The sequence below is a fragment of the Kickxella alabastrina genome, assembly GCF_025024165.1.
Source record: "Kickxella alabastrina strain RSA 675 chromosome Unknown BX661scaffold_20, whole genome shotgun sequence".
NCBI lineage: Eukaryota > Fungi > Kickxellomycota > Kickxellomycetes > Kickxellales > Kickxellaceae > Kickxella > Kickxella alabastrina.
The window spans coordinates 249,885-274,240 of NW_026251491.1; the positions used below are offsets into that span (position 1 = coordinate 249,885).

Consider the following 24,356-nt stretch of genomic DNA (forward strand, 5'->3'; position numbering starts at 1 on the left):
AATAAAAGAAACAGGATCTTGCATTTAATTTAAATACCCTAATTTCTGCACATGTTGTACTATGGCGTGGATCGAGGGATACACGTGTACAGATATTTTGCTTTCATTTAAACCCTTTTGGGCTGCTTTAGACACTCTTGCAAACAAATGATAGCTGCATGGCCACACAGCCGATAAAAAAACGTTGCGCTGCCGTGACTCGCGTATATGGCGGATTTATTGCGTATTGGTAAAAGATAAAAAAAGGTCTACTGAACAAAAAAAGGACAGCATAAACACACTTAGTGGTTCTCAGCGTGCTTGTGGTGCTGGAGGTGCATGTAGTAGTGGATGGAGTAACCGCCAACGATCAGAGCACCGATAACATGGATAATGGGGGCACCCGAAGCGTTGTCACCACCAATGTAGCGCGCGTAGTAGCGGCTCAGGGGGCCACCGCGAGCGACCTTAGCCTGGGCATTACCCTTGGGCAGGTTACGGTAGAGCGACACAACCTTGCTAACGTCCTGGGCCGACAGAGTGACGGCGGAAGAGGCTTCCGAGGAGACAGACTCGCCAGCGCGTGCGGCAAAACCAATGTTGGGAGGAATGATCTCACGAAGGCTCGAGTAGTTGCGGAGTGCGCTGGTGCGCTTCAGGAGAGTCCGGCCGAGAGCTGCGTTCATTTTAAAGTGTTGTTTATCGATTGATTTGAAAGGGCTTTTTTGTGATTGAGGAGCTGTAATTCGAATAAACAAATAAAATGCGAATTGAAAGAGAAATATATGGCGCGGATTGCAGGTGTTTTTTTTGGTTTCTTACAGTTGGGTTTTGTCCAAGCCAAAAAAATTCACTCAAGCTTGGTGTTCATTGTTGCCTGAGATAAAGGAGCCCGGTTTTCTTACGCTTGAGAGAATAAATGAAGGCAGCTAAAAAGGCACGATTGGCCGATAGTGGCTGATCAAGCTGATTAGATTTCGCTAATTCTAATCACGTGAATATTTTTTTTGAGAACTGCTTTTTTTCAATGACCTATGCAAGCTAGGAGAAAAAAGCAGTTCTCCGAGATGAATTATACAAGTGTTTGTCGCCAATAATGCTGCCGCTTTTTACTCGGTGACACCTAAGACAATGAGCTATTCACAATACTGGTCGAGTTGCTCAAATAATATTCATATATAAATATCACCCCATGTGCCCCAGTAAAAATAATAATCTTTGTGTAAGAGCAGTAACATTTTATATTTAGATACGTTGTCTTTTGCAACGAAATTTATTTTTGAATTTTACTAGGAATTCTGTGATGCAAACACGAGCTGTTGCCATAAAAATGCATTTAATGATAACGCCAATGATTATCTTACTAAAAACCACAGACCCCCATTTTCAAACGCAGTTGCATTCAAACGGCATCTAAAGATACTTATGAACTACATATTCAACCAAGAAACAGCCAAAAAATGACCAGACATCTCATTATGCAATCTTGTGTGCTCTTTTATTTAGTGTGCGCATTGTCCTTTTTTCCATGCACCGTATTACAGTTACAAAATATGCCTGGATGGAAAAAATACTGGCAGTGTCAAGTGGCGCCTTGTTGGTGGGAATCTCATTCTATAGTAAAAGTGTCATAATTGGCAAGGGGCACGTACTGTGCGCTTTTTTAAGCACAAGATAGCGCACCGATTTAATATACAGCCTAATAAAAATAGATACACTAAAGACATTGTTCCATCATAACAATGGACCACTCTCCCGAAATAAATATCCTACAAATGTAAACAACTAATAACATGTCCGCTTTAGCGCATTAAATTAAAAATTAAAAATGATAACATTACCACTGCCTATGATGATTTTTTAGCACTGCCTATAGTGCGCACTAAAAAATATGTCAAATGACGATTACACACAAAAACTGATAATAAGGCGGTGTGAAGCGTGCAGATAATCGCAGACACTGTGGTCTATAAAGAATATAGGGTCTCCGAGCGTGGCTAAGAAAAAAATTGAAAATCCAAATCCAATTTCAGGTCAATTCGGGTTTATGTTGACAGCGCAGGAGGATCGAATGTACGAGCGACTGAGAAAGGCGAATCCTCGCACAAGCAAAAGCTGCATGGAAAAGCATGCGATTGGGGGCCGATCCCTCGAGGCAAAATAGATAAATAGCATGGCAACATGTAATGTTTGGCTGCATAATGGATGCTGCGCCAGAAAGAGAGAAACACAAAACAAAGGGCAGGGGCGGCATTTTCGCAGCGAATGAAAAGTCGCAGAGCTAAGTCACCCTTGCGCAAAAATGAATCGATGAAGACTGGAGTCATTGGGCTGAACTATTTGCTTTTCAGAGCCAGATCGCAGACCATCCGGCTTGTGGATACTGACAGCAAATGTACCTAGCTGCTGCTTGGTTGCGGCTGCATCACGATCTTTCATGCTTTGGCTGCGTCGCTTTGCGGGCTAAGCATCAAATGCGGCTTTTCGTCTGCTCTTGGGACCCGTAGCTTTTTGGTGGTGGGGTACTAAATAGACTGATCGGAAAAGTCAATCATTAAAGTGATAATGGAGAGGGAAAAGACAGGATTGCAGCTGACTTCTGGATTGACCAGTGGCTATCGACGAGAAGAATGCAAACAGCAGAATTCAAACAGAGCAAACAGAGCAAAGAAGACCAAAAAACAAAAAATGGTCCAAAAAGGCAGTATATTTGGTGCGACCGATACGCTGTTTTGAACTTTTCGAACTTTTTTTGAGGGATCGATTGTGCTTTATTTTGCTTTATTATTTTTCCAAGTGCGTGTATCCAAACAGGATAAAAGTTTCCATTTTCAGCCTCAGTGTAAACCTCGCGTGTCAGAGAAAGACACTGCAAAGCAAGCCCTCTGCCGAAAACCACAAATTAAAAATACATTACGCACCGCCACCCACCCCCAACCAACATTTGCAGCAGGCAAAGGCACGATGAGCAAGTATAATTTTTTTGAAATAGAAAAGCGAATCTCGCAGCTAGCGAATTGCGTCAAAGTGATGCAGGAGAGCTCAATCAAGAAAACAATTATTTTAGAGTGGGGGGATTTTTTTGTTATTGTGCAATTATTTTGCTGATTTGTTTCTGATTGAGTCGTTGCTGTGCCAGATGTGTGCGATATGCTTTCTCTTGCTTGCAAAACTGAATATAAAGAGCTGGTAGCCCGCCGCGTCTCGTCTAATCCTCATTTTTCGAGTTACTTTTTATACTTATTTTTTATTTCCAGCCAAAAAAGGGAAATTAAATATCTTTCAGCAACATCATTTTTTTACATAGCATTTTTGTACCATTTTTTGTTTATATATACATACACCGCTGCTATCTTTTGCACTTTTGGATACTTGAACATAGACAGGCTCACACACACGCTTACACAAACTCTCCGCCATAATTTTACTCCGGATTTTCTTGCTTATAGCTTGCTGCACTAGTTTCATAATTTTTATAGCACAACAATTGCATTAATCACTCTGGAAGCCCAAACTTTTAAAAAATAACAAGGGGGCGAGGTTCAAGTGCCATATAATTTACCTTTTCTCTTTTTTCTCTCCTTATTTTCGACTGTCCTCATCCTATTGGATTACTGCGCAGCCTCAAAGCCAAGCCTGTAAAATTTTGGGCATTTTTTGATCTCATTTTTAAACTTTTTTTCTCAGCCGCTCCCCACATTCTTGTGAACGTACCAAAAATAGGGCGCATTTTAGCTACTTTGCGGGGGCACGTCATTATTTATCGTTGTTCTTGTATTCCATTTCCACAAACCTAGCATACAACGCTTTGCTTTGTTTTTGTTCGGCCCGGCATATCCTCTCACTCATTTATTCATTTTCTGTTGCTCATACATTCAGTGCACTGCCATTTTACTTGCCGCTAAGCTTCTACATACTCTGACTGCGCATTCTTTTTTGCAAAATTTTGCTCTATCATTTTATTTCCTCGTATCAGTTACACATTTGTTTTCCATTTGTGTTATTCATCACCCTCTTTTGTTATTAGCATATTAGCATCTGCCCCCCCCATTAAACCACATTTATTCCTCTCTTTCTCTGATTCTCTGTCAGAGACTGACGACGGGCCAGGATGAACTTTTTCCGTCGAATGACTAGGAGAGGCCCTGTCTCCACCGATGTCCCAAACACAGCACACTCCAGCATCGCAGAGACGGATGATTTCTCGCTGGAATTGGTCAAACAGCGTAATATCTTCGAGTCAGTGACAGCAGCCAGCGATGAATCCAAGCGCAAAAGCTACTTTGGCCTGGGTTCGACAACGCCGTCGTTTTTCCACCGTCGCAACACGGCCACCGCCATTGCCCAACCAGACATTCCCGCAGCGGCCCACATCATAGCCTTGGCCACTGAGGATAACATTGGATGCATAAGTCTCCGGAACAACGTCTCTACGCCCGAGTTGGGGCCGGGAACACCAAAGTAGAGCGCCAGCGCAATATCCTGGGCATCTCGTACCTTATTAGCAAGCGCAACCTGCGGAAGGATGTGGATGCTTGTGCAACCGAGCTGGTTGCAGTTCCTGAGCTGGCGGCTGTGGCGCCAAGTTCCGGCAAGTCCATACAGGGCGCTCGGCGAGAGCGCTACTTAAGCCTGTATATGCGCAGGCCCAGCGCTTGCAGCAGCAGCGGCGAGAGCAGTGATGGTGACTCTGACGTCACTCTGGTCACCAAGGACGCGGCTGACGTAGACGTCATTGCGGCTGATATCAGCGTGGCTCAGCCGGCATCCACAGATGCAATTCCGGAGGGTGAGAACGCAGGCAATCACAGTTGCAACAAAATGGGCTTTTATATCGGCAGTACAGCACAAGAGGCGCCAAATGCACAGCTTCTCGTGCCGCCCTCTAATGCGGCCTGGATGCTGCTGCCGTCGCCCAGACGACTGCATGCGTGCCTTCCTCTGCGCAACTGACTACCATCCAGAGCGGCTCTGCTTCGGGCGTTATGTCTTTGGCGACTATGTGCGGCGGGATGCCTATGTCGCGCCCACTGTTGTTGTCTTCGCCATCCCTTGCTGGTGCTGAAGAGGAGCAAGTGCTACTGCGGTCCGGTTCGGTGACAACGCTTACTGCAGATACTGATGTTTCCAACTCAGGGGCCACTGCACGCTCACCAAGCCAGCCCCAGCGCAGACTGCTGAACGTGGGTCGCAAGCGGATTGCTGAGGGAAGTCCTGAGCAAGAGCAGAAGATGATGCATCCTGCAGCCAACCGGCTGTCATTCTTGAGCCTGGGAATTGGGCACCGGCACCCCATGAACAAAGGTGACCACAGAAACAGTTCGAGCAGCAGTTGCAAGGGCAGCTTGTCTCTAGGGCGGGTTGCATTGGCTCCGTCGCAGATGAAGGAGATTGAGCAGCGCAAGATGGATGCATGGGCGGCCGACGGTGATGAGTTTTCGGCATACGAGTATGACCTGTCGGGCGCATACTTTGAGCTCCCCACAATGCACATCACAGCGGCTTCCGTCTCGACCCAATCAAAGTTGTCGGTCGCGGCCACCGCCAGGCGCAGCGGCACCGAATGTGGCATTCCGGGGTCACGGCTGTCGTCGACATCGACGTTTGTTGATGAGAGCGTGCTCAGCCTCGAGCAGTGCAAGCGAGTGTATGTCTCCAGCATGCGCAAGCTGCGGTGGCAGGGCAGCGGCGGCAGGCGGCAGGGAATCCGGGGGATGCTGCACATCAAGAACACGATGGCCAAGGCCAACGAGCAGTACGTGATGGTCTCAAATGGACAGTGCCTGGACGCGTACCAGGTGACGCGGGACATGCTTTCCGAGTTCTACATACTGGGAAGCAGCAGCCGGGACACGTATGTCCACTGCAGCAGCCGGGGTCGTTGCCTCTCTCTTTGGACAGAGCCGCTGCGCAGAGCACCAATGATGGCAGCAGCTCTGGGTACCCAGCACGCGCTCGCAGCATGGCCAGCATGCGGCAGCACCAGCACCTGATGCGCAAATTGCGTCCGGCTATCTCGGTTGAGGTGTTGGGCGGCCCAGCGGGCGCAGATGGTTTTGGCTCGAGCCGCATAGTTACAGCACCGATGTCGTCGCCTCCGGACCTGACCGACGGAGCTGCTGGCATTGCCGACAAGGCGGTTTTCCAGGCGTTTGGCGGTGCGCACATTTCGGACTCGGAGCTTCTTGGGTTTGGTGCTGGCGATTTGGTGTCGCTGGCGCCTGCGGTCAATGCTGAACTATACATTGGCCAACAAACCTACTACCCCCACAGGCGCAGAAGAGCTGGGCGCCGGTCTGCGAGCGCACACTTTGGTGATTTGTGCCCTGAAGTGGCGCCAATGGCTATTTCTGCATTGTAATGAGCGAGCGCGTTAGTCGCGCCATATAAACGGGCATTGTTTTCTTTTTTTTGCTGATCATCAATTCATTTCAATTCCATATATATTTTTTAATTGATATTTGGCTGTATGTCAAGTTATTAGTGTTGATTTAATTTCTGGCAGCCACAAAACAGCAGCAATTCCTGTAATTTAATTTCCTGCATCTTCAGCCAAAAATAAACATAACAAAACAAAACAAAACAAGGAGTGAAAGACGCCATAGCACACAACCGACATATGCCCGACAAACAAGTCCGAGTAACAAATTTTATATTTGTATTGTCAAACAAAGAAGAAAAACATAAATAACGAATTGGTTTGCAGATTGTCGCCTTCCTAAAGCCAAAGTAGCGAGTCCAGAAAGAAAAAAGTTGGAACAGGAACAATTTTGAACCCAAAATCGAAGGTGGTACTTCCAAATTACTGATTTTGTAACCAAAAATACATTTTAGTCGACGGGTGGCAGAATCAATGTTGTTGAGGCGATTCTCACCATATAAGCTTGGCTGAACTGAGAGCTCGCGAGCTAAGTCAATGCCGAGCGCGCATTGATGCAGTGGTGGCTGAGATAGCATTCAGCCATTATGGCTGCCTATAAAATGGCAGAATGTGAATGCTCAACAGAAGGGTTTCCCTAGTTTTTGTTTTAATAAAGATTTATTGGACTCATTAATTCTGTAACCACAGTTGCAATGCAAAGTGTTTTGTTGGTTTTATTCTGTTTTCGTATGCTTTGTATTGATTAAACACTGTGTATGGCCAGAACCAAGAGATAAATGCGTATTTTCACGTTTTTGAAATTGTTTACCGCATGGTAAACGGGGCCATTCGGTCAATTGACGTCGAGGAAGGAGAGGGCGGATGATTTCATTAGTGAGGCGGAAAAAAGGGAGGGGGCCACATTGGGCCAGGCCATGGGGTGGCCATAACATGAGCAAGGTTACTTTAATTATTTTGTTCTGCCGCGTGCTGCCAGCCGGATCGATAATTGTGTGGGGATATGAAGTAGGCTAATAGCCGTTTGGCAAGCAGCAAGAGAGAAAAAAGTCACTTATTTCCGTTTTTATGAGAAAGTGTCCTTTTTACTGTGTTTTTAAGGGCTCTGGATTCAAACCTTTTTCTTCTTTTTTCTATAAAATTTTTAATTCATTGTTTTCTCCTTTACACTTTTTTCGCACCGCATTTTTTCTCAGCACTTTCCAAGCAAAATAATATTTTACTTGTGTAACCCATCCATCTTTTTCATTTCCATTCACTTGAAACTCAATCATAGAATCATAGGGGCAAAACCAAGCAAAACAACAACGCCTCCCTTCCCTCTTCGTATCGAGATCGCACTCCATTGTCTTTCATTGTCCACATCTTTTTTATCTTTTTGTCTTCAGGGCACGAATTTATACGATCGCGATTGTACCACCAAAGATAGTTTTGGCACAGAAGCGCACTCTTGTACTACACACACAAATACACATCTGCATCCGCATCAACCATAGGCAGCAGCAGTTGCCATAGCTGTTGGCCGTTAGCCAATTCAATTAGCGTATTTAATTTTGCACATCCTTTTTTTCGTTTCTTTCCAGACGAGGCCAGCTGATACTTTTTTTTCGTTTTGCGTCGTGTTTTCCAAACCAAACCTTTTTTAGTTGCCTCCTACCCACCCCCTCTTCCGTCTGACCAACCGGAAAAAAGCAAGTCCAAAAAACGGAAGAGCAAGTGAGTGAGCCCAACAAAAAATAAGAAACTGCTTACGCTCTTCTTTCGCGTACTTGTGCATCCAAATAAATTACCCAAGATATCCCGCTTGTTTTTGTTAACTTTCTTCCTTCCTAAGCATTGCTTTTGTGTGTTTTTTCTTCTACTCTTTCTTTTATAATTTTTGTCACTACGTTACGTTGTTCTTTTTCTTCAATATTTTCCTCTTTATTTTAGCACCTTGCACTCATTGCATCCCTTTATCCTTCCAAAGCCAAAGTTAGTCCTTTACAACGTTCTTTTTTATAGCATCTAGTTTGAAGGGCGCAATAAGGGTTCTTTTATAGCCTAGATTTTATACGCTTTTTTTTCTTAACGCAAACACTTCTTCCCACACCACAAGTTTTTTCTCTGCTTATAACTCGCATTTATAATTCGACATTTTTATTAAACCTCTGCACTTTTCTACACACAAAAAACACTTTTCTCTTCATCTTAACCGCCTAACCATTTTGACCCACGACACGAGGGAAACAATGAGCGAAGAAGTCTGCACCATTTTTGTTGTTGGGTTTCCCGATGACATGAAGGAGAGGGAGTTCCAAAACATGTTTACATTCTCCTCCGGCTTTGTGGCTGCCAGACTGACAATTCCCTCCGCCGACGATATCGCCGAGAAGGACCAGAAGAAGACCGCCGACAAGGACCAGAAGAAGCAAACTGTAAGTACCATCAAAATACAAAAACAAACATTACTTAGCTTTGCTCATGCTTATTTTTCTATCGGTTATCCTCTTTGCACACTCTTTATCGCCCAATACACAACCCCAAGCCCCTTTGTTATCTGAGCGTGCCCCATGCGTTGTTTTTGGGTTGTGCTCGTAAGAAATTTGTCTGAGATGACGCGTGCTTCTTTTTATTTTTTGCGGCCATGCCTCCTCCCCCCTATTGCCAATGCTGTTATTTTTCCAGGTGGGCTGCTTTCTCGTGCCCAATTTTTATACTCGTCTTCTCGTCATCCCTGAAATTATTAGCCGCGGGTCCATTGTTCCATCTCCTATCTCCTCATTTGCGTCCTTTATTGTTATTTCCAGAGCCACAAGGGTAAACTACTGCCGCATTTTTAGCTGCAACAAAACGGCTGTTTGCCGTGTTGGCGTCAGATGGCCTGGGGGAGGGTACAGCGTGGACACAAAATTTGTTGGTCTGGGATTGGCCCAATCAACCAAGCCAACCACTGTCACTCTGCTACATTCTATCTCTTCTTCTAGGACCAGTGGCAGGGGCAACTGACACCCCCCCTCCTCCCTCCCCCTTCCAACCCACCCCCAAAAAAACTTAACTGGGTTTTTTAGTTCCCACATGCCTTTGCTTGCCTGAACAGTTTTCCGCTGTCTTTTCTCGTTCCGGCGCTAAATGGGACATTGCCAAACTACACAGGCAAAAAGATACCAAAAGAGCATCGAAAGTGCATTGAATCTTTTTTTGCCTATCAGTTTCTTTATGTACGCTTGCTCATTTCTTTGTCCCCCCATTTCATCCCCCTCCTTGGAGCCAGAGCGGCACAAAAATGCTTTTTTTGCACTTTTCTTCTTTGAGTGTCAATCATTTTTTGGTTTCTTTTGTAAGAAAAAGGAATTGTGCTGCAACTTAATTACCAAAATTGGTAGCCGTAACAGATACGCAATGCAGTTCCTTTTATTTTATTGAGAAGTGCCTTTGCTAGCCAACCAAGCCAAGCTATGAAAGTCAATTCCTTTTTCCGACTCGCTATCAGCCATTCAGGCGGCGTCTTTTATTTATGGAAAGCACCCAGCTTTTTTCTCAGGCTGTATACGCATTTCTGTCTAAATCACAATACGGGGGACTACTGCCTTTAAGCAAAATTATGCACTATATATATTTTTACTGACAACAAAATGCCTATTTTGTATATTTCTTCATCTGGTAGATTGGATTTGCAAAGTTCCGTACGCGAGCCGACGCCATAAAGGCCAGGGATGTTCTGACAAATCGCAGGGTGGATGCCGATGGCGTGCAGGTTCTCAAGGCAGAGCTGGCTAAAAAGGATCTGTACACTTGGCGCACACCTTTTTCGCTTGGCCTTGGTACCTCGAAGGGCGCGACCTTTGGCCTGGACACTCCCAACACGGCTCTGGGCTTCCAACACAAACAACAGCAGCCACAGACGGCAACTACCCAGCCTCAGCAATCATTGCAGTCATTGCAGCCGTCCCAGCAGCAGGCACAGGCACAGGCACAGAAGCCCAAGCTGCAGCTGCAGTCATCACAGCAGCAGCAGCAGCAAGGTATACTGTCCCAGAGCGGTCCTCGTACGGCCGGCATCAGCGGATCCATGATGTCGTCGGCCAACCGCCCCGAGCATCTGCGTATTTCGGCCTCCCGCGCATTCAACCCATTCAACGATGCTCCTCTGGCATCCGCTCCGATTCTGGGCTCCAACTCGCACCGCAGCTTCAGCGCCAGCCAATTTTCCTCCGCCTTTTCCAACAGCAGCAGCATTGAATCTTCCAGCTCCGCGTCTGTTTCGCAAATATCCGGGGCCGGTGGTGCCATGGGTGGGTTTATGTTCAACGATCAGATTTCAAACAACCTGCAAGCCGCTGGGTCGCATTCTTCTAGCGGCATGATGCTTCACCGCCGTGGATCTGTCCATGGCACTACGCCTGTTTCTTCATCCATGGGCGTGTCTGCGGGAAGTGGCTCCGTTAACAACATGTATCAGCAGCAGCCGTCGATGTCAGAGCAAGGCAGCTCGGATAGCGAGATGCTCCAGATGACCGGGCAGTCGCACCAATTGCAGCTGTCGCCTCCGCTTCAGGCGCAGACATCGGCCCAGCAGCAACAGTCGCAGTTGCCGCAGCAGTCACAGAAACAGATGCCGCAGCAGCCTCCCAAGGGCTACGGCAGCCAGCGCCCAGCCCTTCTCGATATTGCCGCTTTGCAGCCGCGCATTAACCAACTGAGCCTGGGCCAAATGTCCGCTTCCACGCTGATCTCGCCCATGGGCATGCCGTACACGCCATCGGCAAAAACACCCATGGGCATGGTCCTGCCTATGGCCACCACGCGCAGCGTCAACACTAATGACCAGAACCCGCCCTGCAACACGCTGTATGTCGGCAACCTGCCTGCGGGCGCAATGGAGGAGGAGTTGAGGCTGATTTTCCAGCAGGCCCTGGGATTCAAACGCATGTCCTACAGGGCCAAGCCCTGCTCGGGCCCCATGTGCTTTGTCGAGTTTGATAATATTGACTTTGCCACCCTGGCTATGAACGAATTGGACGGCCGTATGCTCTCCAACTCGGTCGGTAGCGGTATCCGCTTGTCGTACTCGAAGAACCCTCTAGGTGTCAGGTCGAACCAGCCCGGTGGCGCACCCCCGGCTACGCCTGTACTCAATAGCGCTGCGGCAGCCGCCGTTGTGGCCGCGATGTCCGGAGGATACCACCATATCAATGGCTCGCCTTACGGATACTCGATGGCTGCGCTCCAGCAGCAGCAGCATCTCCAACATCAACAGCAGCATCTTCAACGACACAATGCCACGCCGTCACCGCCGGGCTCAGCCATGATGGCACGCAACACCAGCGCGATGACGCTTCCGCAGCACCAGGCGGTTGGCGGACATAGACACTCTATGTCGTCGTCGTCGGCTGCATCACCGTTGCCCAGCCCTGGAACTGCCATGAGCAGTGGGGACCAGACCGCTGTGCCCAAGGACGCATTGTCGTTCCTCCATCAGCCTATCCACCAGCTGCACAAACAGGCGTCCAATGACCATACTATTAGCTCTAATGGCTCGCCTACTCCGCCGCAAACCTCTGCTAACTCTGTTAACCATATTGCATTGGAGCAGTAGGCGAAAATGGCTTGGTTATTGGCCCGAGGGGGGTTGGAAGGCCCACGACAAATCCCCCACATTTATTTACGAAAAAAACCGCATGCTATACATTTGTGCACAGGCATTATCCATCTTTCTTCATATTCCAGTGACGTTTCTCTATCTATTTTTCTCTCTTTTTGCCAAAAGCTCTACATTTTTTATTTTTTATTTTTTACCCATCTTACGTTCATTTTTCTTTTTAATGACCGCCCACCGCCCGCTTTTTTAAACCTTCCTGTTTTCTGTCTTACCACACCAATTATTTTTTAGACTTTTTTAGCTTGAACGCTTCGCAATGTTCACTCAGTGTGGATCTTTTTTGCCTCTGTTCGACTTGATTTCCACCATTCTTTTTCTTTTAATATTTTTTAACTCAACATTCTCTTTTCCATATATATTTTTAGTTATATACACAATCGTTACCATTCTCCCCCTTTTTATAAATGCATGCGTGTAATGTCTTGTTCCACCCTAAATATAAAAGTAACGATGGTAATGATAAAATTTCAAGATTAATTATTGTTTTTTATATATCTGATGCCTGGGCTAGGACAATGACTGGAGACCATGTAAGGCTATAATACCACTTCAGTTCAGTCCAGTCCTGGTCAAGATAGGCTTGAAAAGTATACAAGCCAGAAATAAGCTTGATTTGCTTTCATCTATTATTTTTTATTTTCCTTCCTATTCAAGGCTGAAAGGACCAAACGAGATAGGCTTTTGCTTGCAGGCAAAGTTGCCTTTTTCTCTTTGTATGTATGTAGATCTTTATTTGGAACCCGAAAAAGGGGCAGAGAGACAGCTCGCGGTATTCAACAGAATGGCAAATCCCCCACCACTGAGTCCGCTAATTTTATCGGGTCAAAGTTGGTTGGGGAGGGAGAACAGGTAGGAATGGCCAAAAAGGCCCACTAACAAAAGGCAGCCAAAAGCGGCCATAACATTTTTTGATCTGCTAAGCAATTAGCGTATTCAGAAATATCAAAAAAAAATTACCAGAGTAACAGCAATTTTTTTCTCCCTCTTTGGTTTTTCTCTTTCTTTTTCTTTCTGCTAGCCCCAATCCAGGGAATTTGTCTCAGTTTTATGTTTGGTTGGGGACGAGAGTCATGATAACAAAACTCATATTGGCTGAAGAAATCTGCGGCCTGGAATGGTATAAAAAGAACACTTTTTTCCAACAAGGAAATTGATAGAGGGGGCATCGATTCTTTCTTCGTTTGCCCCCTACCTCCTTTTTTACACTCATTGTTTTTTTGGTGGACAGAGTAAGTTTTACATTTTACTTTGAACGATCTTTAAAGCGGAGTTCTGACTGAGGTTTTTTTTAAACGGGTGCCTGTTGTTGTCGTCATCATGTCCAGAAAAAAAACCTTCAGCTCACCACAAACCCGTGGACCCTGAAAAAAACATATTGCCGAATGGATAAAGAACATCAAAAAAACTAATTTTGCCCGTTTATATCCATTTTTCTTTTACTTTTTTTGCACTGCCCAAATAGAAATTATCATTTCTCCCGAGCTTCAATTTCTCACATACACACATAAAGATGACTCTGGACGCCAAGCTTGCAGTGCAGGAGCTCGCCAAGATGGGCAAGGACGGTCTGGCGGCAGCCGACCTGATTGATCTCAAGGGCACAGGTGGCCTGACCTACAACGATTTCCTGATTCTCCCTGGCTTCATCAACTTCCCTGCCGACGGAGTCAGCCTGGAGACCAACATCACCCGCAACATCTCACTCAAGACCCCCCTGATGTCCTCCCCCATGGACACAGTCACGGAGGTCGAGATGGCCATCACTATGGCGCTGCTCGGCGGCATCGGTATCCTGCACAACAACTGCACGCCCGAAGAGCAGGCGGCTATGGTGAAGAAGGTCAAGACCTTCGAGAACGGCTTCATCACTGACCCTATTGTTCTGAGCGCCCAGCACAAGATCCACGATGTGCTGGATATCAAGAACAAGCTGGGCTTTGCCGGTATCCCCATCACGGACAACGGCAAGCTCGGCGGCAAGCTCATTGGCATCGTCACCAACCGCGACATTGGTTTCCGTGAGGATGTCGAGACCGAGCTGGGCTCCGTTATGACCACCGATGTCGTCACTGCCAGGTACGGTGTCACCCTCGGTGAGGCTAACCAGATTCTGCGTGAGTCCAAGAAGGGCAAGCTGCCCATTGTCGACGAGAACAACAATCTTGTTTCCCTCGTGGCTCGCTCGGATCTGCTCAAGAACCGCGATTACCCGTGGGCGAGCAAGCACCCCCAGACTAAGCAGCTCCTTGTCGGTGCCGCCATTGGCACCCGTCCGGGAGACCGCGTGCGCCTGGCTAAGCTTGTCGAGGCCGGTCTAGACCTCGTTGTTATTGACTCATCCCAGGGTAACTCTGTGTTCCAGATTGAGATGATCAAGCACATCAAGGAGTCCTATGGCAATAAGGTCGATGTTCTCGCTGGAAACGTTGTCACCCGCGATCAGGCTGCCAACCTTATTGCCGCCGGCGCCGATGGTCTGCGCATTGGTATGGGCTCGGGTTCCATCTGCATCACCCAGGAAGTCATGGCTGTTGGCCGGCCCCAGGGGACCGGTGTCTTCCAGGTCTCCCAGTTTGCGCGCAAGTTCGGTGTCCCCACGGTCGCCGACGGCGGCATCAGCAATGTCGGCCATATCGCCAAGGCTCTCTCCCTCGGCGCATCCTGCGTCATGATGGGCAGTCTGCTTGCGGGCACTACGGAGGCTCCCGGAGAGTACTTCTTCCTCGACGGCAAGCGTCTGAAGAAGTACCGTGGTATGGGATCTTTGGATGCCATGGAGAAGAACGACAGTGATAATTCGGGCTCCCAGGCTAGGTACTTCTCTGAGTCGGACAAGGTCAAGGTCGCTCAGGGCGTCACTGGAGCTGTTGTCGATAAGGGATCGATTAAGCAGTTTATCCCGTATTTGATCACTGGATTGCAGCATTCGTTGCAGGATATGGGCGTGCCCCACTTGTCTGAGCTCTGGAATATGGTTGATTCCGGAGAAGTTCGCTTTGAGCACCGTTCGGCTGCTGCTCAGATCGAGGGTGGTGTCCATGGTCTTTTCTCGTTCGAGAAGAGACTGTACAAGTAGAAAACACATTTTTAAATACAAGAGTTTCAATTTCATATATATATACTTTTTTTTGGGACTTTCTATGATTGATTTTTTGATTTAGAGAAATTGTATTTGTGATTAGGCCCAGCTTTTTTTTTACGTAGAAAAAAAACCAAGGGGACAGAAACCACAAAAGTGCTTGAAAATAATCATTGTCATTGGTACGCATTTCGTTTTCGTGCTCTTCAGCTCTCTTTTTCGTTTTTTTTCTATATAAAATACACGAGCTCTTCTTTTTTTCTCTCTTCCTTTTCAACTTTTTCTACACACACACTCATACACAATGGTGCGTATCCCGCTTAACAGGCGGAAACGAAACGTTTCTAATAAAGGCCGCAGCGCTTGCCAAAATACACACTGATGAATACAAAAGGCAGAATGCTAAACAACAACAAAAAATATACTTTATTAAACTGTCTAATGTAACCTTGTAGCCCAACAACAAACGCAAGAGAGTCAGTAAGATCAAGGGCAAGGAGAAGGCGCATCCGTATTCGCGCAAGGCCCGACAGATCAACCGCGCAATGAACAAGGAGACCTTGATTGCCAAAGCCAAGGGCGACCGCATCAACATGGCAATGTCCCGGGGTCAAAAACTCGTGTGGTTCCGTGACAACATGGACACAGAGGACATTGACTACGGCAGCGACAACCAGCTGGATAAGGAGGGCAATAAGAAGCTCTGGACCATAAGGGAAGCCGGTCTCCTGATTGACCTCTACCTGCAGAGACACGAGGAGGATGTGGAGGAAATTGAGTGCAAGAGAAAGGCCGGCCGTCTGTTGACCCCCAAGGAGGCGCATTTTATTGAGAATGTCCAGGTTGAGGCTAGGGATGCTAGGCTTGCAGGCTTGGAGATCCCTGATTTGACTAACCACCAGTTGGTCAAGATCTTGCGTGCCTGGGATGGTGACCTTAACTCTGTGGCCACTATCAAGCAGATCACTTGCAAGCCTGCCAGTGCGCAGGATAAGGAGGCCGAGGAAAACGAGAGCAAGTTGCGGCGAGAGACTGCTGGTGTGGTGACTGCCGAGCAGGTCATCGCCGAGACCACCGGCATGACCGTTGGATAAATATATATTTATATTCCTTATGGATTATTAATGGCAATACGATAAAAATGAAACAAAAAGTACAGTGGGTTTTTTTTTCATTATTGCTGTTGCAAGGTATCATATTGATGCTGAATTTCCCACGGCTTGGGTGGGGCTTTGGTGGTGGACTGGCTGGGTATCTGGTGGTTCAGTTTGTCGGCAATCTGGCAGATTCCGGGAATCTCCTCGCCGCGCGTAATCATACCCACGACTTCTGCAAAAGGGATTGATGGCGGGTGCTTGCTGGTGCTGTTAGATTCGTCGTCGTTGTCGTCGTTGTCATCGTTGTCATCGACTGATGCAGCATTGTCTGTGGATTTGGCCTTCCACGCGAAATACCTCTTGTGGTCCAGCGCGCTGACTGCGCGGGAGTAGTAGAATATTTTGGCCTTTTCGATGACCAAAGAATTGCTGCTGTTTGGAATTGTCGCCAGACCGCTTTGGAACTGCGAATCGCCGTTAAAGTCGTATGCGTCGAATTGTTTGAACGCTGTCTGTTCGTCTTGCGTGAAATACATGGCTAAACCCTTTCTATCTTTGACTTTTTGTCGACAAATAATTGAAAATTGCTAATGACGAATGAGTTTTGTTTTGTTTAGTTTTTTGTTTGTTGTTTTCTATGACTGCAGGACAATAAAAAATGAGGAAATCCAAAGTTGTATTTTAGTGGCACGTGCTGTGATGGTTATAGGTCTTTAATTTGTCGTGTTTGGGACTGGCATGGGCGGATATTAACTTTATCTCCTCAAAAATCGCAAAGCAATGCAGATGGCACACGTCCCCACAACCAGCGCTTGGACATTTGTCTGTCTGATATTCCTCTTCGTCTTTTTTCTTGCGCCTTGCCATAGGGCAATTTGCTCAAAAAAAAATTAAATTATCTTCCAACTGCCACACACTTTCTGCAATACTTATTTTGACATTGATGGACTCGGAGGCAACAATATCAAGCGTCATATTGTTCCGCGACGGCAACAGCAGTAATGCGTACACTGAGCTACTCGAGCAAGACCACGCATCCGTCGAAAATGTCGTTGTTCTCGAGCACCAAGACTTGATAACGACCGAAACAATCAGCGATCTTGTAGGCCCCGACCAGCAGTTTGCAGCAATACTGTTCACCAGCCAGAACGCAGTCAAGGCGCTGAGCCGGGCGGCCAACACGTGGCTAGCAATGTGCGATATCGACGGCGCAGCATGCAATCGCAAACAAGCATGGGCGCGCTTCCTAAATAGACCGGTTTTTGTCGTCGGCCGCGCGACCGGCTCAACATGTCGGGATCTACTGTATGGCTCGGCTCAATTAGGTGATGATCATTCCGTCACTGCTGACATCAGAGGACAGGATGCAGGGAGGGCTACAGTGATGCTACCTGAGATCATCGATTTTTGCGCGCATCATTATGAACAAACTGGCACGAAACCGCGGCTCGTGTTTTTTTGTGGCGACCAGAGGCGCGACACGCTCCCCGACGGCATACGACAGAGCGGACAAGCATCCGAGCTGATCGAGGTGGTGTCATACACGACGGTTGGCCGGCCTTACGATCAGACAAGACAGGATCTGAGTGATGCCTTGGGCAGGATCAGTGCGCTGCGCAAAACAGCATATGTCGACGGGAATAATGCTGCCAATTTGGTGTGGATGGTGCTGTTTAGTCCCTCAGGCGTGCGGGTGGTCAGCCCTGTGTTGAATGCCATGATGAGCGAGGCAGTGTTACAGCTACCAGCCATGGGGTGCAGAAAGAAGCGCGAGACGCATTATCGCCTGGTCGCGATTGGAGAGACAACGATGTCAGAGCTCGTCATGCAAGGGATAAGCGAGAAAAATATTGTGATGGCGAAGGAACCGAGTGCTCAAGGGATACGCAATGCTATTTGTGGGGTTTTTGCTGCATTAGGAACAAAGCAAAAATAAATGTATCATATCATCGTCATCAGTCTTTTATTTGTATGTTGTGTCGATGACGTAATGACGTATGTTAGCAAAAATCATAACTCAAAAATAATATATTGTGCAGCCTTTTTTTGCGCAATTATCGCTTGCACTACAAAGTGTGTTGTATCATCACTAAGTCGCACGCACGGGCTTTTTTTGTATAAAACAAAGGCCTTTTGGCAGCGTCAATAAACAAATATTATTATTGATCATTCACCAACAACAAACCCTTACTATCATCTAAACACTCAACAGCAAATTATCACTATCATTAGCAACATCAAAATGGTTTCATCTATTTCATCCGCTTCGTCCTCTTCTCTCGAGTCTCTGGCCAAGAAGGAGCGCAAGAACAACAGCACGCAGTCCAAGCCCAAGCAGGTAGTTGACAACATCGTTCACAAGGTGAAGCACGCCTTTGGCAAGGAGGAAGCCACCGAAGAAAACCGCCAAACTCCCGGCGCGTGGAACACCGCAGGTAACAATGTCCCGTACACTGGCGCCAATGTCGCGCACCACAACAAGGGCCCAGGCACTGGTGTCGCTGGAGTTGCCGGAGCCGCTGCTGGTGGGTACAAGGCTGCCGCTGATCCTCGCAACCCGGGCGCGCACACTGCCCACCAGGGCGATTACAAGGCGGCACACAATGTCTGTGGCAATGACATTACCGGCCAGCACGACGGTGTAATGCCCAACATCGCCAGGGCTACTGGCACCAATGACCACCATATTGGCGGCGCACACAACACTGGTGCATTTGGCACCAATGACCACAACCGTGCTCAACCTGCCGCAGACACTGCTGGGGGAGCTTTTGGCACCAACGACTACACACGCGCCAATGTTCCCCCAAACGTCACTGGGCCCGTCGGTGCCAGCGACCACCATAATAGAGACTACAGCCCAGCTGGCCACAACTTGTATGACACTGGCATTGCCGCTCACAGCTCGAATGACCGCCACGGTGGTGCTGTAGCCAACGCGGCCGGCAATGTCGCCGCCAAGGTCGGTGAGGCCAAGCACGCAGTTAACAAAGCAATGGGCCACGACCAGTCGCATGATTTGCAGCAGCCCCAATACGAGTTTGGAACCGTCCAAAATCGGACTGGTGTTCAGCAGCAGCCCTCGCTGGTGTTCAGCAGCAGCAGCAGATGGGATTGGGCAAGCAAGACCCAGCTTTTGGGAACACCACGCTGAACAATGAGCATAGCATTGGAAACACCAGACGCACTGATGCCTACGGCGAGTCAAGCTTTTAATTTGTAATTTTTAGCGCTTGATTTTATTTTCTCTTTTATTATTTTTCTTCAATCAATTGTTTAAATTAGTCTGTAAATGAAATAAAGCCATTTAAAGCATAACGTTGTCATCAAAGTAGTGATTTGGCTTGATCTGTTGATTGAGTTACATATACTTTACTATTTCTTACGATTGCTCTTTATTATTCCTTTCTCTTATTTTTTAATAAGGTTCATCTATTTACTCTATACTCCAACATTAAGCTGTTGCGCAGCCCAAGTACATGGCTGTAGAGGTTGAGGTTGAGAATCGTGAAATAAGTTTCCATCCGCATGCAGATTGATAGGACACAGACTGGACCATGTGGGAGTAAATAAGGGGACTATTAATGTCATCCAGATACACTTCCTGATTTATAACACACACGCACGAGCGCGCATACAAAAAGACCACAGCATTAAAATGCCAAGATACCGGGCTGCTCGCAGAGGAACTAGTCCTCGCCAACAGAGTGCACAAGTGGCGGAGTGCACAGCAAAGGCAGCGAGACACATATATAAGACGAGGCCGGCGCTGGTAGCACTTTGGAAACATTGGTATTAGAAACCATTTATAAAATCACCCCCTCCTTTTTAACAATATTAGAGTAGTGCTCCTCACCACCCTTCTCATAACAAGTGTACTTATCTATGTTGCTTACAAAACCAACTTTGTTGTTGGGCGCTGCGTGTCCACTTTTTATATTTGTGAATAGACGAGAAATATAAAATTAATTTTATTCTTTGCTTAATCATTAAATTTATATTGCTGTATTTTGACACAAGTCAAATTTGGTAAAGCAGATGAGGTTTGTACGCATTACGGAAAATTTATAAAAACATATTTTCTGTTTAGCTACTTGTTCTAAAAAATAGCTCAACGTGTGGCTCTGGTTAAAGAAATTAAACCTACCATTTATTTTTCTTCATTTGTTCATATTTGCAAATGCAGTCATATATATTTAAATAATTTAAATAACCATAAACTGCAGAATGCGTGAATAAACACTGACATAAAGTTTAACTTATTCTGGATTATGTATTGCTCAAAACAAATGTTAGCAAAGCAAAAACTACATTTATATTTTCCAACAATTTCTATGACAAAACATGACGTTTTTGGGTTCAAACAATCCATTATGATATGTCCAGCAAACTCATTAGTGACCGTTTTTTAAGAATCTTAAAACAATTATGTAATAAATTATATTGTTGAGCAGCCTGATAATGTGGAAGTGGATGTTGAGGTTAAGAATCGTGAAACGAGTCTTCATCAACACCCACTTCCACATCATCAGGCTGCCCAATACTGGAAATTATAATTGACGGAGCAAACATATTAAAATATGTTCGTCAAACTGGGTTAAAAATATTTGAATTATTATATTTCAATATTGTAAGTATTAATAAAGCTATACTTGAAGTTGTATTTATAAAATATACTTACAAAGGTGCTAATTGCAAAGCACTTGACTCTTGACAGTACTCACTTGTTTATTTTTTTTTGCTCTTCCTTAAATTCCAACTATTAATTCCGATAGATTTACTAATTCCAACTCGGTCACTGAATTTGTTCAGGATGAGGGTGAACAAAATATGCATGTGTATAAAGCATGACAAAAATACCAGGTAATTTCCATAGAACAAACCTGAAAAAGAAGAGAAATTAAGCCTTTCTATTTATAACTTGAAAAGAAAAAAGCATCATATTTCCACAACTGTAAACCTTTAAATTTCTCATTTCTCTATTTTATTCTATCCACATCAACGCTCATCTCTTTCATTGATTTTTTTTACACACAGTATTATTGTTTTAATCTTACATGGGTTCTTCAAGGTCATCTAGCCGCGACTCGCGCGGTCCTCGCAGGGAGACACACAAGGGACGGTCCAACTCGCGATCATCTTCCTCCGATTCGGGCTCCGACTCGTCATCATCTCGCTCATTATCGCGTTCGGGCGGCGGAAAACACAAGAAGGAGAAAAAGGAGAAAAAGGACAAGAAAGAAAAGAAGGACAAGAAGGACAAACATAAGAAGGACAAGGAAGGATACGAAGTTGTGCCTAGCCAGCACATAAGTGCACAGCAGGTATTGGTCGGCCATGCCATTCCGGGTCAGACCCATGTTCAGGAAATTCAGCAGCAGCAGCAGCAGCAGCCTCTTCAGGGACACCCTCAGCAGCAGCCTCTTCAGGGACACCCTCAGCAGCAGCAGCAGCAACAACAACATACCCAGGGTAGTCCTCAACAGCAGCTTCCATTCCATCCGGCTCCTACTGTCCCAGGTTATCCTCCGCATCAGGGGTATATCCAGCAGCAGGCTCAAGTATATACTCAGGCACAGGGCCATGGTCAACAGCAGCACCAAGGATATCCTCAGCAGCACCAAGGATATCCTCAGCAGCAACATCAAGGATACCCTCAGCAGCAGCAGGGCTACCATCAACAGGCTTATACTCAGCAGCAGCAGGGTTATCCCCAACAGCAGCAGCAGCAGCATGGTCAGCAGTACGGAGGACCTCAGCCTTCTTTATATAAGGGACCTTCTCAGGGTGGAAATTAGCAGTTTAGTTTATATTTTTATTTGGCCAATTGGAAATATTGCCGCGAGATATCAGTCTTGCCCTTCCCCTTTCCTATCCATACGCATCAGTTACATGCCCGTGTGTTTTCTCATTCTACTAGATTCAATTACAGGGAAGCGGCACCATTTTCCTTGCCCCTTCTGTTCCCTCCTTACTGCCTGATCATGCACGCAAAGCAATGTCTATTAACGCTGCCCCCCCTCTTTTGGATGGCCAACTCCCAGTTGCAAGCATTGCTACTCCCCCCCCATTATTGATGACACAGCACAAGTTTCAACTGATGTCTTCTGTGGATGATGCAGCTTCCTCAGCTAAATAAACAGCGCCTGAAATTAGACGGCGCTTTTGGAACAGAGACATTGCGGCAAGCTTAAGCTATACGCAGCACCTTGAACTGCTCCAGCGAGGGGTTGGAGATTTCCTTCCTAATTCATGCAATCAGTGACAGAAGACGATTGGGATAAATATGTGCAGAACCAGGGTAGCCAATTCATTTTTTTCCTACATATTTTTTCTCACTTATTCTCAACAAGTTCGAGCCCATTCTCAATTAGCAGTCTGAGTAATCAGCGAGCAAAGCGGGTGATGATGACATGTTTATTTTATTTAAATAATTGGAAATATGCGCGCATGCATTTTATTTCCGCCTTTAAACATGATTTCTTTTACTTTTCTTATTGATGAGAATGTATTGCGATTGTGCGGATTGGCAAAAAGACGGGGAAAAAAAGTGCGGAGAATTTATAAAGTATAATTGTCTGACCCGTCTCTGTAATTTCCGTCAATGTGGTGGGTTTTTTTTCTATTGCAAAGATATTGGATCGCGCGATAAGAATCTATTTATTGAAATAAGAAAAATCGCGCACTGACAGCTAAACAATAAAAACAAATAAATTTATTCCAGGGAATTGAGTCTAGCCAAAAATAAATAATAAATAATAAATAGTTTGATATAAAACCAAAGTCTTAAGACCAAAAGACCAGAATAAAGTTTAACACACAAAAAAGGCTTTTTTTACTTTAAGCATTACATATAGACAATACTTTTTTATTTTTACTCTTTCTCTAAAATGGAAACATCAATTGTAAAGTCGCAGGCATACGGCAAAGACCGAGTTCGGGTTGTTCGCGTAATCCGGCACAGCTCCGGGCTCCAAGAGATAGTGGACTACTCCGTCCTCTGTCTTCTCTCCGGCAGCGCTTTTGCTCCATCATACACCAAGGGCGACAACAGGCTGGTGATAGCGACCGACTCCCAAAAGAACACAGTCTACTATCTAGCCAAAACACTCCCCGCAGCCACCCTCCTTGTTCCAGAGCTCTTTGCCATGGAGGTGGCAACCTTTATGGTCCAAAAGTACAAGCATGTGACGGAGTGCCGCGTCAAAGTCACCACACGGCCTTGGGAGCGGATGCAGTTTGAGGGGGCTGCGCATAGGCATTCGTTTGTGAGGGAGGGAAAGGAGGTTAGGTGGGCAGAGGCTGTGAATAATGAAAGCAATGGGTGCCGGGTAGTTGGCGGGTTCCTTGACTTGGAGGTTCTGAAGACAACGAACTCGTCGTTTACGGGGTTCTGGCGCGACGAACTGACGACACTGCCGGAGATGGCGGACCGGATGCTTTCGACCAAAGTTCAGTGCCAATGGCAGTTCACATTGCGCGACACCGCCCAACTCCGGCGCCTCCCTTATGACTCGATCTACCAGGGCGCGAAGCACCATACCCTGGATGTGTTTGCTAATGATGAGCGGTCCTGGGTGCATGCGTCGGTGCAGAGCACCTTGTATGTTATGGCGGACCGTATCTTGAGGCAGTTTGGCGTTGTGGATGATGTGTATTATGCGCTGCCGAATATACACTATTTCCCGGTGGATTTGGGCAAATTGGGGCTTCGTAATTTGGCTGAGGACGCCGAGGTGTATATGCCGCTGGCTGATCCCTCGGGGCTGATTACCGCGACAGTGTCGAGACCACCGGTGGAACGGAAGGCCAGGCTGTGAAGCAAAATGGAGAGGTGTCGTCACCACCCCCATTCGAGATAAAAATAATCCTAATTGAAATCATCCCAACGGGCCCTTGTCCCTTTTTTTATTTCGTTTTTTTTATTTGCTCGATGGTGATTTTGATTCCGAGAAGGGGGGGGGGAGGGTGGTGGGTGTGTCGGTCAATTGTTTGCTTCTTCGGTTCGTGGTTTCTTATTTCCATTTCTATATTATTTCTTAATTCATTACAAGCTCTACCTTTATTTTGCTGAAATTCGAGATGGCCACGAGCAATGGCCAGGGCCGGGCAGCCAGCAGTAGCGACGCCACAGACACAAGCACACACACAAGCACAGGCGCAGGGACACGCACAGGCACA

The 24,356-nt window shown here is 46.5% G+C and overlaps 9 protein-coding genes across 9 annotated transcripts; 7 read left to right on the forward strand and 2 right to left on the reverse strand.

Annotated features, from left to right (window-relative positions):
* Positions 1–37: 37 nt before the first annotated feature.
* BX661DRAFT_186066 (mitochondrial F1-F0 ATP synthase subunit F of fungi-domain-containing protein) lies at positions 38–1,008 on the reverse strand. Its single transcript, XM_051536942.1, has one exon. The coding sequence runs from the start codon at positions 663–665 to the stop codon at positions 282–284; it is 384 nt and encodes a 127-aa protein (XP_051389925.1). The 5' UTR covers positions 666–1,008; the 3' UTR covers positions 38–281.
* Positions 1,009–1,587: 579 nt separating this feature from the next.
* Positions 1,588–2,295, reverse strand: BX661DRAFT_186068 (uncharacterized protein; the record flags this gene model as incomplete). Its single annotated transcript, XM_051536943.1, has 1 exon — positions 1,588–2,295. A coding segment is annotated over exon 1 (220 nt), but the record flags the coding sequence as incomplete, so codon positions are not given.
* Positions 2,296–4,108: 1,813 nt separating this feature from the next.
* BX661DRAFT_199954 (uncharacterized protein) lies at positions 4,109–6,340 on the forward strand (the record flags this gene model as incomplete). Its single annotated transcript, XM_051538364.1, has 4 exons — positions 4,109–4,391; positions 4,421–4,910; positions 4,946–5,837; positions 5,894–6,340. 4 exons carry the CDS (start codon positions 4,109–4,111, stop codon positions 6,338–6,340), a joined length of 2,112 nt encoding a protein of 703 aa, XP_051389927.1.
* Positions 6,341–8,637: 2,297 nt separating this feature from the next.
* On the forward strand, positions 8,638–11,441 carry BX661DRAFT_132156 (uncharacterized protein; the record flags this gene model as incomplete). The annotated part of the gene is made up of 3 exons (XM_051532587.1): positions 8,638–8,775; positions 10,005–10,285; positions 11,150–11,441. Coding segments are annotated over 3 exons (711 nt in total), but the record flags the coding sequence as incomplete, so codon positions are not given.
* Positions 11,442–13,509: 2,068 nt separating this feature from the next.
* BX661DRAFT_199956 (GMP reductase domain-containing protein) lies at positions 13,510–16,172 on the forward strand (the record flags this gene model as incomplete). The annotated part of the gene is made up of 2 exons (XM_051538365.1): positions 13,510–15,065; positions 15,554–16,172. The coding sequence occupies 2 exons, from the start codon at positions 13,510–13,512 to the stop codon at positions 16,170–16,172; spliced, it is 2,175 nt and encodes a 724-aa protein (XP_051389929.1).
* A 641-nt stretch (positions 16,173–16,813) lies between these two features.
* On the forward strand, positions 16,814–18,187 carry BX661DRAFT_186078 (tetrapyrrole biosynthesis, uroporphyrinogen III synthase). The gene has a single exon (XM_051536944.1). The coding sequence runs from the start codon at positions 17,119–17,121 to the stop codon at positions 18,109–18,111; it is 993 nt and encodes a 330-aa protein (XP_051389930.1). The 5' UTR covers positions 16,814–17,118; the 3' UTR covers positions 18,112–18,187.
* A 96-nt stretch (positions 18,188–18,283) lies between these two features.
* BX661DRAFT_186079 (uncharacterized protein) lies at positions 18,284–19,405 on the forward strand. The gene is given in 2 exon segments (XM_051536945.1): positions 18,284–19,263; positions 19,275–19,405. 2 exon segments carry the CDS (start codon positions 18,418–18,420, stop codon positions 19,389–19,391), a joined length of 963 nt encoding a protein of 320 aa, XP_051389931.1. The 5' UTR covers positions 18,284–18,417; the 3' UTR covers positions 19,392–19,405.
* Positions 19,406–21,069: 1,664 nt separating this feature from the next.
* Positions 21,070–22,292, forward strand: BX661DRAFT_53669 (uncharacterized protein). The gene is made up of 2 exons (XM_051539244.1): positions 21,070–21,544; positions 21,609–22,292. Exons 1-2 carry the CDS (start codon positions 21,233–21,235, stop codon positions 22,155–22,157), a joined length of 861 nt encoding a protein of 286 aa, XP_051389932.1. The 5' UTR covers positions 21,070–21,232; the 3' UTR covers positions 22,158–22,292.
* A 713-nt stretch (positions 22,293–23,005) lies between these two features.
* Positions 23,006–24,307, forward strand: BX661DRAFT_186083 (uricase). The gene has a single exon (XM_051536946.1). The coding sequence runs from the start codon at positions 23,066–23,068 to the stop codon at positions 23,993–23,995; it is 930 nt and encodes a 309-aa protein (XP_051389933.1). The 5' UTR covers positions 23,006–23,065; the 3' UTR covers positions 23,996–24,307.
* The last annotated feature ends 49 nt before the right edge of the window (positions 24,308–24,356 follow it).

Coding starts and splice junctions, on each gene's coding strand:
- BX661DRAFT_186066 (XM_051536942.1), bottom strand. CDS start 665: ATGAACGCAGCTCTCGGCCGGACTCTCCTGAAGCGCACCAGCGCACTC.
- BX661DRAFT_186078 (XM_051536944.1), top strand. CDS start 17,119: ATGGACTCGGAGGCAACAATATCAAGCGTCATATTGTTCCGCGACGGC.
- BX661DRAFT_186079 (XM_051536945.1), top strand. CDS start 18,418: ATGGTTTCATCTATTTCATCCGCTTCGTCCTCTTCTCTCGAGTCTCTG.
- BX661DRAFT_53669 (XM_051539244.1), top strand. CDS start 21,233: ATGGGTTCTTCAAGGTCATCTAGCCGCGACTCGCGCGGTCCTCGCAGG. Junction 21,545..21,608: donor GTCAGACCCATGTTCAGGAA/ATTCAGCAGCAG, acceptor CTCTTCAGGGAC/ACCCTCAGCAGCAGCAGCAG.
- BX661DRAFT_186083 (XM_051536946.1), top strand. CDS start 23,066: ATGGAAACATCAATTGTAAAGTCGCAGGCATACGGCAAAGACCGAGTT.